Source organism: Rhipicephalus microplus, chromosome X (assembly GCF_043290135.1).
Source record: "Rhipicephalus microplus isolate Deutch F79 chromosome X, USDA_Rmic, whole genome shotgun sequence".
In the NCBI taxonomy this organism is placed as follows: domain Eukaryota; kingdom Metazoa; phylum Arthropoda; class Arachnida; order Ixodida; family Ixodidae; genus Rhipicephalus; species Rhipicephalus microplus.
Genome location: NC_134710.1, coordinates 458,744,302 through 458,758,473, shown reverse-complemented (window position 1 = coordinate 458,758,473; position 14,172 = coordinate 458,744,302). Strand labels below are relative to the sequence as shown.

General features: G+C 46.9%; 1 protein-coding gene across 4 annotated transcripts in view; it reads right to left on the bottom strand.

Annotated features, from left to right (window-relative positions):
* The window catches only part of LOC119160843 (nose resistant to fluoxetine protein 6), a 202,331-nt gene that overhangs the window by 140,614 nt on the left and 47,545 nt on the right, over nt 1–14,172 (bottom strand). For 3 of the 4 annotated variants that reach the window (XM_037413098.2, XM_075880667.1, XM_075880665.1), the window contains exon 2: nt 8,556–9,757. In XM_037413098.2, the coding sequence (XP_037268995.1) occupies nt 8,556–9,216 (661 nt within the window). In that variant the 5' untranslated portion in view covers nt 9,217–9,757. Of the gene's footprint in view, nt 1–8,555; nt 9,761–14,172 lie in introns of all 4 variants that reach the window. The other variant, XM_075880666.1, reaches the window with a different exon arrangement.

Genomic DNA, 14,172 nt, shown 5'->3' with positions numbered 1-14,172 from the left:
CCGTTACAGCAACAAAAGAAGCTGCGTCGCATCCTTCAGAAATATACCGATTGTTCTCGAAATCATCAAAAATTGAGAAAAAATCATTAGCGAAGCATCGCATAATTACTGATGGGTCAGGTCGTTCCATTTGCTGAAGACCTTACCGTGTCTCTGCACGCGAATGAGATGCGATCAAGAGACAAGTTGAAGAAATGCCCCGTGACGACATAGTTGAGCCCTCCATGAGGCCGTGGTCTTCACCTATAGTGATTGTCAAAAAGAAGGACGGTTCTTTACAGTTCTGCATCGATTATCTGCGCCTAAACAGCATCACTAAGAAGAATGTCTACCCGCTTCTAAGAATCGGCGATGCGTTAGACCGAATGTGCGGTGCCTGGTTCTTTTCATCGATGCACCTCAGGAGCAGCTATTGGCAGATCGAGTTGGACGAGAGAGACCGTGATAAGAATGCTTTCATCATGCCGGATAGGCTTCAGGAGTTTATGGTTACGCCATTAGGCGTATGTTCCACACCAGCAACATTACAGTGGGCCATGGACATAGTGTTATCAGGGCTGAAATGGCAGACATGCCTCGTGTATCTTGACGACGTTGTGGTTTTCGTGGCCACCTTCGAGGAACACCTTCATAGGCTGCAGAACGTGCTAAAGGCGATTAAGGCATCAGGACTCACTCTGAAACTGCATAAATGTCGTTTTGCCTATGAACAGCTGCTTTTTCTTGGACACATCACCAGTCACGAAGGGGTCTGCCCTGATCCTAACAAGAGAGCCGCCATCAAACATTTTCCCACGCCCCTTGACGAGAAGCCTGTTTGTAGGCTCCTGGGCCTTTGTGCGTATTACAGATGCTTTGTACGGCATTTCTCTCAAATCACCGAGCCTCTCACACACCTTAAGAAGGCTGACGTGCAGTTTACATGGAAAAAGTCCCAGGAAGACGCTTTTTGAGAACTTCAAAGGTGCTTGAAATCACCGCCAATACTAGGTCACTTCGATGAAAACGCCAACACCGATGTCCCAACAGATGCAAGTGACGTGGGCCTCAACACATTTCTGATTCAGAAGAAGCATGGCCTCGAGCAAGTCATCACCTACGCCAGCAGGTCCCTGTCAAAAGCTGAAATGAACTATTCAACGACAGAAAAGGAATGTCTCGCTGTAGTTTGGGCTATCACAAAATGTCGGCTATATCTTTACGGGGAGCATTTCAAGGTCGTCGCTGACCCCCACGCTCGGTGTTTGCTTGCTTGCATGAGAGACCCTTTAGATCGCGTTGCTCGTTGGAGCCTACGACTACAGGAGTACAATGTCAGCGTCGCTACAAGTCCAACCGAACACACACAGATGCTGACTGCCTTTCAAGAGCCCCTGTCTATACAGTCCTGCCACGCGATGACGACGAGGACGATGCATTCCCCGGGATCTTGGGTTCTGATACTTTCGCACATGATCAACGCTCTGATCCTGACATACGCGGCGTGCTTGAATACGTCGACGGAGAGGCCGCTTCACCGCCAAAGCAATTCAAGTGCGCGATCTCGTCTCTGTGCTTGCGCAACGGCTTGCTGTGAAGAAAAACTTCACACTGCAGAAGGCCACATACTTACTCGTGGTTTCAGTTACTCTCCGTCAAGAAGTTTTAGAGGCATCTCAAGACAGGCCAACTGCCGGACATCATGGATTCACTGAAACTCTGCAACGTATTCAAGAAAAATACTACTGGCCCGGCCTCAGCGCGGACGCCGCACGCTACATGAAAACTTGTCGAGATTTCTAACGTCGAAAATCATCACCTTCTAGGCCGGCAGGCTTGCTGCAACCAATCGAACCACCGGAGAAACCATTCCAGCAAATTGGAATCGATCTGCTTGACCCCTTTCCGGCATCAGCCTGCGGGAACAAGTGGATAGTGGTAGCGACGGACTACCTGACGCGATATACCGAGATCTGCCCCGCCACGGTGGTCTAGTGGCTAATGTACACGGCTGATGACCTGCAGGTTGCTAGATACATTCCCAGGTGTGGCAGCTCCTTTTCTGATGAAGGCGCAAATGTTGTAGGCCCGTGTGCTCAGACTTGGGTACACGTTAAAGAACCCCAGGTGGTCGAAATTTCCGGAACCCTACATTATAGCGTCTCTCATAATCATATGGTCGTTCTGCGACGTTAAATCTCACATATCAATCAATCAGTCAACGATACGCCGAGACAACGTCATTACCATCTGGCAATGCGAGCAGAGTAGCGAGCTTCTTTATAGCGTAGCGGGTGCATAGTAGCGTGCATGGCGCACCCGAGGTTCTTATAACCGACAGAGGTACGCCATTCACCACAGACCTCACACAGCAGATTCCACGCTTGAGTAACACTATCCATCGCAAAACCATAGCCTACCACCCACAGACGAACGGCCTCACGAAGCGTTTGAACAAGACCCTCGCCGACATGTTCGCCATGTACGTCAACGTTGGTCATAAGACCTGCGACGAAGTTCTCCCGTATGTCACATTCGCAAACAACAAGGCACAACAGGAGACAACGTAGATAACACCCTTCGAGCTTGTCTTCAGCCGTTAAGTCACCACCTTGCTGGATGCAATGTTGCCTCACGTAGACGACGGCCGCGCCCATGCGGACGTCGCCCGCTTTCTTCAACGTGCTGAGGAAGCCCGCCAGCTCACTCGAATGCGCATAAAAGAGCAGCAGCTCACATATTCCCGAATTCACAACTTACGACGACGGGACCAGCAGTATGCACCATGTAATCGCGTTATGGTGTGGACACCTATTCGCCGCTGAGGTCTCAGCGAGAAACTCCTGCGCCGATATTTTGGACCATATAAGATAACGCGACGCCTAGGGCCACTAGTCTAAGAAGTCGTGGCGGATGGACTGACACAATCACAACGACGACGCCCTCAACCGGAAATAGTTCATGTTGTTCGGCTCAAAAAGTTCTTTGAACGCTAACGGACTAAAAAATTTTTCATCTTCCAAGTTTGCTATATATTACCGTTTGTTGCTTAAATTTTCCTAGTGCGTTATTTTAGCGTGGAGATCATGCTATTATCACGAAGGGGTAATGCCACGTTGATTCAGAAAAAAAAGTGAACTGGCATATTTGATTATATTTCTTGCATGTGTTCAAGTGCATTCGTGCCTCAGCCTGATGGTCAAATGTGTTGCGATGCGAGGGTACATAAGAATTCGCCGTATACGCCTCTCGGGGTGTTTGGTCAGTCGTCGGGCAGAGACACGCCTCTTCCTGCTTTCTTTTTTCTGGCTGTTTCTGAACAGTACGTCCGAGTTTCCTTTCGGGCAAAAGTTAACCCAATAAACCATCTTCTCTTTTATTTTCGTCATAGTCTGTTTCCTCCAGCCTGTTTGTACGCCAGCCAGCCGTCACCTTTGTGACAGTATGGGAGGTAAAGGGAGAATCCGCCCCCTGACATGGCTGTGCCCTTGGTCTTTGATTTGGTTGTAATTTGCTTTCAACAGCCCCGCCGTGCTGGTCTAGTAACTAAGTTACTCGGCTGCTGACCCGCAGGTCGCGGGATTGAATCCCGGCTGTGGCGGCTGCATTTCCGCTGGACGCGGAAATATTTTAGGCCTATGTACTCAGATTTGTGTGCACGTTAAAAAATCCCCGGTGATCGAAATTTCTGAAGCCTTCCGTTACGGCGTCTCTCATATTCATATCATAGTTTTGGGGCGTTCACACTCACAAATCATCAATTTGCTTTCAATATAAGTTATTCGCGCGTACTTCAAATAATGCAAGCTAGCAACTAAACCTTCATTGAATTCGCATCTGACGCGGAGAGTGAGAGAGCGGCCGTATGGTGGAAATCTCGTAATCAAAGGTTTCTTTGACGTTTTGACGGTAGCGTAAGAAAAATATGGGCGCTTGCTGCAATGCGAAATAATCATTCGAAGTGCGTCGTAGTTGATGTTGCGTACGCTGCGGGGCATGGTGTCACGGTGAAACGAAGGATTGCGAAAACAGAAGGGCCTGAAATTTTTTGAGACTTTCTTATGCAACACAACACCGTAATAAATTTGAAATGTTGTCATCCATCAACTTTTAAGCTTCTATTCACAATTTATAGGTGTGCATGCGATAGTTTCAGTAAGGCAACAAGCACGCTTTGTCGCCGACATGTGGTTGCAGACGTCGCGACGCGACGGAGCAAGCTTGTCGCTGTCGTTAGAAAATCACGTGCATGTGGTTGGTTTAAATGTACTATTGGCGTCGAAACACAAGCAGGTATTGAAAATCTTCATCGCGGGTATGCGCAGTGCTGCCAAACCGGGCTGTTGCGTGCCTGCAGTGTTAATGATGATGTGTAGACCGCGCACACCAATTATAATGCTTGCCGCTGTTCGGGTGTGAGCTGACGCTGGTACTGTTTAGGGCATATTCCTAGAAATGATATACATCATCGGTACTTAAAGTGTTGCCATTTTTAGGAAGCCTGCGCGAATATATGTACGCGAATGCTACTTTCATGGTGTGTACCTTGAGGACACGTTTTTTCGCAAACATGCCACACTCTAAGGCAAAATTACCCCAAAAGGAGTAACGGAACTCAATAGGCGCGCGCAATGAACGGATAGACCATTGAGGAGCAACCACATAAGGAAGCGTGCCACGCGCAAACCACTTAAACTCCAAACACGCTCCAAAGCGATGAACCACTCGGGGATTGTAGGCAGTGCGAAAAGCGTTGCCAAGGTGACTAGCCGTACTTGTCCTCCTCCGCTGGCTCAGTCTTTTCCCGTATTTTGCTGGCGACGGTTCGCGATGCGTCGCACTCGGATTGCTCGACCATGGCCGCCTGAATTCGACGACCTAAAAATTACGACGTGGTGCTTGTGTGTACGCTTGGATGAGCGTGGGCTGCTGCTTTTGCGTTTCGCTGCACCCATGATGTCTGGAGCAAGCCTCGACACGTCACCACGCTGCGCTGTATATCTCTGGCTTCAAGATAGTCACGAACAACACACGACAGCAACAGTTGGGGAGGCCAATATGGCGGCCGAGAAGTCAACAGGCCTATCGGATATTTACTTCAGTCCGACTCAGGGCAGAAAACAGCGCTGAATTCTAAGGCAAGTAGGTTATCATTCTTTATTCTACTCTACACTTCGCGTTTGCGATACGGATCGCGCTTGCCGGCAACGGGCTCGGTCGTGTTGTATATCGCACGCACAATATGCATTGCGAAGGTCAGCTTCGGCGTCTGCAGTTCGCCTGTGCTTTGCGTCCGCCTGAAAATGGCCGCCATTGCCGTCGGCCTCCCATACGCTCGCTCATCGAGTGCTCGCCTGTCTTCGCCGCTGCGATGAGTTCCGGGCTGATGATATTAGGCTGAGACGTCGTCGCTGAGTTTGCAGTGGTCGAAAACACGTTGCGGGTTCTCGTAAAGAGCTTGGTTGTAGTATGTCGCGCGCTGTAAGTGCTCCAGCACGGGCTGGCGGGGCTTTCAATAGCGTCGGAACTCACTGAAAAATGGTCGTCATTACAGTTGTCTTTCCAGTCAGTCGGTCGCAAGCAGCTCGGCGCCGTCCGTTGGCCATGGCGGCGGACTCGCGTTTGCGCGCTGCACTCGCTCGAGTATGTGGAAAGGGGCCGCATCACTGTCGATTTTTTTGGCGCTAGCTCCAAACCAGCTTGGCGCTGTTCGTGGCGGCGGCCAAGCATACACTCGCTCTCCTGTTCGAAGTTCGCTGGCGGCAGACACTCCACGCGCAGCGCCGTGTTTGGTCTCGCGTTCGCTTGCCCGAGCTGAACTACGTCAGTTGCTTATACAGGAGTCGCCGACTTGTTGGTGGCACGGTGGTTCGCGGAGGTGTGACTGCGGCCGCCACTTTTAAGCTGTTGGGCTACAAGGATCGAATTGAGTCTTTGACGATGTGTGACATCACGGCGAAATTATTAGCATGCCATATCTCACGTATGTTTTCATTCCACCTTGCACCTATTTTTTATATGCATTTGTATTGATCCTTTGTAACGTGTGACTCACTATCTTACATACTTATTGTGCAGCCATGGGCACACACCTTGCTGAAGACTGTGTGCGCTGGCGTGTGCGATGCCTGTCATCCATCTCTTTCGTCAGAGCAGCTTCAGAAGGACTGCGCTAGATGTGAAGGTAAAGTTGTTTGTAATATTTTACACGCATGTTTTTATATAAACGTGTACGTAATTGTCATATATGCGTGAATCTTCATCTTCTGTCAGGTGTGTCTAACTATTTTACTATAACTATGAATATTGCCATTTTTACTATCTTTTGTCACATGTGCCTAACAATTGAACACGCAGCTGTGGGAACACAGCAGACATGAGGCTGCGCACACTGGCGTCTGCAATGCCTGTCTTCTATCGCTTTCGTCGGAGGAGCTCCACAAGGAGTGAACAAGATGTGACAATGAGACTGGACTTGTGTCTCGTGTCTTTCGTGTCCTTCTTGTCCCTGTGTCGTCATTTTGTTCTCGCTTTTTAACTATCGTCATGCCATACCAACTAGCCCAAGCTGTAACATGGACTTGTACACTTCACCATGAATTCACATTAAAAGAATGGAGAAACTTCATGTGTATGTGGAAAAACAAAAAGATTTCGATGTCTCACTTTTGTGTATCATTGTTGTCGTGACTGCGAAAGCAGTTACACATAGGTGGCTAACTACTTTTTCGCGTGCTGTTCTCTGCGAAATTAGTTTCTCACTGCGCAGAAAAACAGGCAAAAATGTAGTAGGCCTGGCGGAAAATAAACAAAAAACAATGTTTGAACTGGGGATGAAAAGTTTATCCGATCAAAGTATTTGAGTGGATCAACCGTTTGTCCGCCGAGGTGCAACTGTGAGGACTAACAGTTGCCCGGTAAGGTTTAAGTGTAGGAATTAACAGTTGCCCTATAAGGTGGAAATGTGAAGGCTAAATGCTAGTCCTTTGAGGTGAATTGGGGGACTAATAGTTAGTCAATAAGTTGTCAATGTGAGGACTAAATGTTAGTTCATTGACTTTGTCTGTGGGGACTAACTGTAATACCCTGTATCGTTAGTCCTTAAAGAGAATAATGGTTGTGGCAGCCCCAATTGTTCCCAAAAAGACGAACCACACACCCTTTTACACCCTTTTGCCTTAGAGTGCAAGAGTTTTTGTGTCGACAGGCCGGCCTCTAAATGTGAAACCGAGTGCTGTTAACGTAATGGTACATAGAAATATTGCTTGTAAAATTAGTTGGAAACTTTAAGGAACTCATAATCAATGAAGATTAACGGTTAAACTCTTCTCAGCTACAAAACTTAGCATTACAACTGTGTCAGTTACTTGAAATATATAAACTAAAACACAGATCTATATATTACTATACTTAATTAATATGACATACCACGCAAACACTGACCACCAATTCAGATAACTTCTCACTCTAGGAATCCTTTACGTAGTGAGCGGAGGCTTTGAAAAACTAACAGTCACAATTAAGCGGCGCTGTGTATAAAAGGAGACATTTTAGTGGGAGGCCACACTTGAGCTGTTTTCAAAATCTGCAAGGGTAGTTCCCCTTATGCGCGCAAATAGCAAAGCTTCTAAAAACGAATTTAAAGGTCTTAGCGAAGAGCCTAAAATAAAGGCGATTAATTAGACTATGCTGCAATTAAGAAGTGAACTTCTGTTTATATAACGCTTGTAAATTAACATGCATTTACAATATGTATGCGAAAAACATTCAGCTGCAATTCTGCGTGACGTAAAATTTCTTGCCTCTCTAACTACATATATCATATATACATGCATAAAAACACTGCACGCTTTCATTGTACATGCATCTATAAAAGGCACGAAATATATCCGAGCATCACAAAACAACCTCACTTCCACATTGTCACATTGATAGCGTTCAGTGAATAATTGCTTTAACTATTGGTCACATTTTTGTAAACAACGTACTACAAACTTACAATTATTTTAATACCGACTACGGCTAAAAGCAGTACAGCGTGTCAGTCTCTTCTTCAATTTTCGCCACAAATTAGAAGAAAAAAATACCTGTAGCGTGAGAGTTGTAATGAATATCCAATCTCACGAACGTGACATGTGTATGAGAAAGCACAAAGTCTCGAATACAACCAGCACCTATGTCATAAAAAGGCTTATAAAGATGCAGAGAAAGTGGCGGACGATCTTTCCGCTTCTTGTTCGTTACTGGAACATTTCTGCCTTTTGTGAATGCGCAGGAGCTGCTGCGCAAATGTATGTCATTTTCGACAGCGCAAACGTGCGCTTAGGTCGACTGTAATACTCCTTTTTTGTTCCTCAGCCACACTCCTTAAAATATTGCCCACTTGGATGATGTTGATGGCACTAATAAATAAATAAGTAAATAAATAAATAAATAAATTAATAAATAAACCTCACCGACACAACGAGAAACCTAGAAATTGCAGTTAGCGTGTATCCTGGCCTTGTTCCCTAGTAATGCAATGTTTAGTTAAAAACAATTATCTACTTTAGTAAGCAATTACAAGGCATACTCACGTCTGAAGGCCCATGGTTCAAGGGTCTGAATGGCACGCATAAAGTGGAGCACACCGAGGCTGCATTCTGCCGATATGTCAGCCTGCAGGAGCCGCCGCATGAGTCGGCCGCTCATGGCCGGCAGGGCCTTCGTGATCACAGACCGTATCCTCGAGGTCTCTTGTGGCTGAGTGGTGTTCCTCGCTGCCGTTGCACCAGCACCCGTCGAGTATTGCGTAACACTGGCAGCTTCAACCACAGTCCGGTTCGTTATCGTTGATACGTTTGAAGCACTGATCACAGAAGTCTTCGTACTATCAGTGGTCGTTGATTTCGCGGAGGCGCCCCACTTTTCGCCAGAGAGGTGTCCGACAGTGTCCGTTGTTTTTATTGAAGTCACGGTGGAAGCTGGAGCTCCTTTCAGAACTGCGCTTGGGCCGCTGGACGGATATTTCGGAACGGCGTCAGTCGCCCCAAATAGCGTTTGACTGTCCACGATCTTTGCCGCACTTAGATCACTGGTCTGCGTTTCCGCAAGAAGCTTTGGAACCGTGCCGACGCTTTCACCTACAGTCATGTGCCCACTTGAAGCAAATAAAATCATGAGAATACATAGTTCCCTCGAAGAATGCAAGGGCGTACTCGAGAATGTTTGGTGTTCCATGGCCGAACGTCCATACATAGTTCACTGGCTCGAAGGAAACGTGGTGTTTCCCGCAGCTAGAGCAAAACTGCTTTAGTGATCTAAAAATATAATGATCAATAGAGAAGCCACTTGGCTTTGTTTCATCCCAGATTAAGCTCGTCCTAAGCCTGGCCTGTCTATCGAAGCACTCGACGTTCGCTCAGCTATCATTCTGGCCTAAGGATGTAATGTAATATTTCGCAGCCTCACAGTACCATGAAAAAAACTCCTGAGCATTTGTATATGCCACGTATAGAGGAAGAAGTTGTGGGGTAAAATTTGCAATTACACTGCCTCTAAACACGGATAGAGGGTAACGTAGGGGAGAAAAACTACTGTCTGTATCTTTTTTTACTTGTCACTTCAAACAATGGTCTCACTGGTTACAGCATCAGCACCATAGGAAACGTGTCATGAAGAGGAAGTCATAACAGCCGATGGCACAAACGGGCAGCATTGTTGCCAGAGCCTTTGGGGAGCATGTGACGGCATTTCGTTTCTCGGCATCGATGTCGTGGTCCCCAGTTTTGATGAGCACCTGCTTTTTAGAGAAACACAGAAGAAAGTTGAAAAAAAGTAAGCCATAGATATTACTTTTAAAACCGTACAATACTAGATAGTGTTATGTCAAGGTTTCAAAATAACACGCTGCTTGCAACACCCCTAAAATTTGCAGAACTTCGGTAAAAAACGGGTAATAAGGGGCTGGCCTTCATTATGAAGAAAGTCTGTCGTGTGTAGCGAATCCTGTAACTCCAATAAAAGCCATCTGCAGAATCTGTATTCGATTAAACGAGTACCTTATTTCTGGAAGCTTGCAAAAAAAGAAAAAAAAACGATGATGTAAACAGACAGGAGCTAGTGCTGTTCGGTGGTAAGTGTTTGTCGAGTTTTTAGATGCAAAGCAGCTTATGAACAAAACTTAGCCCCGCCAGTGAGCCTGCTAGCACGAGTACACTCTAGTACAAGGCGCACCCACTAGAGGCACAGCAGTAGCAGCGCTCGCTCCCTCTTCTCCGTGTTCGCTTGGCAGCGGCAGCGACGGTGCGCGCCCGAGCCGCATCTGGGTCCGCTTACCGGCGCTTCCGTTCCGCTTCGGCTTCGCAGGGTACACAATTATGAAACTCAATACGACTACAACCCCTTAGTACTCACCGGGGACTTGAACGTGGACACCATGAATGACGACTGGTTAGTAAAACTTATGGTGTCCGGTTACGCTCTTCGGCGCATTTCGTATGATTACAAGCATCCTACCCCATCTGGAAAACTTGCCTCGACATTGTGTTCTCAAACTTCAAGCTGCAAACGTTGCATCAAGATGGCGCAGTTTACAGACTAGAAGGCCACTATACTCAAGGATAAATGTTCTTCAGAGCTTAAAAGCTATGTGCGAAGACAATGTTGGACTGTCAGGTATTATGAAAAGAAAATGAAGGATTTAGAGAACTTCAGAAATGACTCGTGTTCGCCTATACGCTTGCTGAACATCTAGAGATGCAAGCTTTGATTATCTAGTGCTTGACACCTGCGCTTTCCACAACAAGCTAGCTGGTTAGCGATGATCGACGCACAAAGGAAACTAGGTAAGGTTCTGTACAGATGAAGATGATAGGCACGCGCTGGCTTCGCCTTCAAAGGAGGGGGGGGGCATGGCAAATATTTGTCACAGCACTCCCCTCGCCCTGTTTTCTCAATGTAAGATGTGACCTTGCGCATCCCCTCTCAAGTCACGGCACCTTCCTTTCTATTAGGTCAATGTATGAAGGTGGCAATGTATGATGCCCCTCTCACCTGACTAGAGGTGGGCGGTCATCTCCCGCCTGCCCTCCTTGTGGACATGCTCATGGTGGAAATTGAATAATATGATATTTGTAAAGGCAAGACAAACTGCGATTACGCGAACTTGAAAGCATGCAGCAGGCATCGGTGCTTCGAATCGCGCGCTTTGCGTCCCTCGGACAGTGCAAACACACGGTGTTTTTAGACAAGTATTTTTATATATTCTACTAAAATGTGGCATCTTCCATTGTCGCGAACGAACTCTACGACCGCCAATGTTAAGTGGTCCTTTTGTATTTAGGATGACTTCTTTTTTTTTCTTGGTCAGGTTCTTCTGTGAACGCGTTGTTCTTCTAAATGCGTCCTGCCGACTTCCGCGCACAAAGCCCGCTCCATTTCGGTACTGCTGGGATTAGGGTATAATTTTAAATAATTGCTTCTACAAATAAACATCTTGAATATTTTAATAATGGGTAGCTTATGTTTCCTTCGCCTGAACACTCTTACATATAAACTACCCTCCAGTCAAGATTAAAATAAATATTGAACAATTTCATTTATTTATATTTTGGGTTTATCGTCACAAAACCACTATATGACTATGAGAGACATCGTAGTGGAAGACTCCGAAAGTTTCGACCACCTGGGGTTTTTTAACGTGCACCCAAATTGAGCACAGGGGCATTTAGCATGAGGATGCATTAGGGGCGTGTTGTGGTAGGGGCAACTAAACGTGGCTGCGGCAGAGCGCGGAACGAGTTCTCGACACGTCAACTCACGTTACCGATTGGTTCCACGAAGGCAAACACGAACGACCCGCGCACGGGAAAGAAACACTACCTCGTTCACATGGTTCATGGGCAGAGCAGTGAAAGTCGCCCCAGTTTACGACGACAAAGGGAGAAAGCTTAACTGGAAGCGCGTCTGGTGAGAATCATGGTCGGTTTTGTTGAAGTAATGGTTGGCATGCACGTGTGTCATCGAGAATACGCACAGGAAAGCGACCGCTGGGCTAACCAAGACAGGGTCGTTGCATGCAAAAGAGGCTTATCTTCCCCCCCCCCCCCTATAAGTCATTGTCAAGTGTTGTTAGGATGGCAGCGCGCCTCGATGTCGCTTGCACACCTGGTCAGCGCACAGGGCCTGATAGTGTACTCCCCGCTCTTAAGGAGGCTTCTACGAAGCAACTTTTAATGAGAGAACTGACGGAGCTCGAGCGTGAGAACTGCTACCGACGGGGGTCAGCCGACGGAGGCCAGCACGGCCTGACAAGGAAGAAAGTGTGACACACTTCCTCCTCTATCCTCTCTTGTGTTATATTTTCTAACGTGGTATTTATCAATGCAGTGCTTGTTATGAAAGCGTTTTTGTGATTGGTTGGGGTGGTGCGAGCCCCCGCGTGTAATTTGCTTGTGTTTAGACCCTTTGTACAACCGAGGGTTAAAAAGAGGATGTTTCAATGCGGAATAGCGAGCGGAGGTTCCGGCTTGGAACCGGGCGGACGCCTGAGTGCTGCATTAAAGCGTCTATTCACCCGACTACGGCTCTTCGCTCTGTCACTGTGAACTCAGGTCATCGAAGGGTGCCCATTCCGAACCCCAAACACCATCGCTCGTTAGCTAGTGTAGAAGCTAACCGAGGTGCAGAAATTAACTCGCTCCTACAGCGTTTTCGCCTCCATTGAAAATGCAGTTGCCACCGCCGAGATTCGCTCCCGCAACCCTCGGGTCAGCAGCCGAGTGCCTTAGCCGCTAGACCACCACGGCGGGGCCACGATTCGTGTGATTTAGCGATTTCTTTGTAACTTGAGATTGGTTGATCATTTTTTTTATTTATTATTGATTTTGTAAAGTTTTTATCACACCTCGGTGTCAAGTTCGCTTGCGAAGATGAGAGGAGCCTGACTGTCCACGAAAGATTTACGGAAAATCACCACTTTCTAAAGAAAAGGGAGTGATGAAGATACGTCCTGTATAGCAAAGGTGTCAAACACGTGGTTGCGTGCGTATTGCTTGAAGCGTGCAGCACTTCAAGTAGTGGGATGCCTTCATCCCACTTCTTGAAATTTTTCTTATTCGGCTTGTTGGTGGCCTACAAAGATCAAAATTAAGCATTGTTTTACTGAGCGACCAATCTTTTTAAGCATAGGCGTGACAAAACTATATTCCAGAATCGACGTCCACACTTTAGTCATTTCGGAGATCAGTACCGAGGTGTTGTTGGAATGTTGGCACGAAAGCTCCATCAGGGTTTACCCGTACGCGAATTTCGAGAAAGCTTTTCTTTCACATGGAGACTTCTTCTGACAATTTTAAGAAACCTCGCTCCACTCCCCTTCCTATTTGTTTCACTGGCCGAGCCACAATTTGATCTTGTGCAAGCTCTTACGCAAGCTCTTCGACTCGGCCCACAACAACCTACGCTGGTACGCTGGTAGTTAATGCGCAAGACCCCGCGACCATCCAGGACCATCCCCTCTCTGCCAGGGCCATCCCCTCTCTGCCCTAGCGCCTTTACTGCACTTTTTTCGGACACCAGCTCGATGAGCGACTTTTATAAGCCACTCGCCATAGTGAAGCGTGTCCTCCCATTACTATAGTTTTTGTCTCTTCCTTGATTTGAACCCCTTCTTTTTTAACCAAATTTCTTTTCTTCCTTCTAACTCTCCCTTCATTCCCCGTTCCCCCGTGAGTGTATCGGTTAAGGTGTCCTCACATGAGAGACAGTCATCGTGTACTCCACACCCTTTCTTCTTACTTTCCCGCCTTTGTCTAAAGAATCACACGCACATACAGTTTAGTGCCGCGAGTGGGACCAAATTTTGGGACTGTGGTCAGCTGGATACGATGGCTTAAAACTCTTCCGGTATTCTATGTTTCAGCATCCCAGTAACACAAACAGTAAACGATTGCAGTTTAGATTACTTAGAATCACAAAAGCAAAATATATTGTCTAAAGTAATATTTCGTATCAATTGTGGGAGTGTTACGATTGACATCCGTTATTAGCAGTGCGCCCCTGGATGACGAAGCTGGCGAGTTACTTATAGTCACAATTTCCAGGTACTTAACATACACGTAGACGCATTTTACGGCTGAGCGTTTTCAGAAATGTTCCATTTACGGAGAACGTGAACAGATTTGATTAACCGCCTGAAGTTATCAGTGTTTT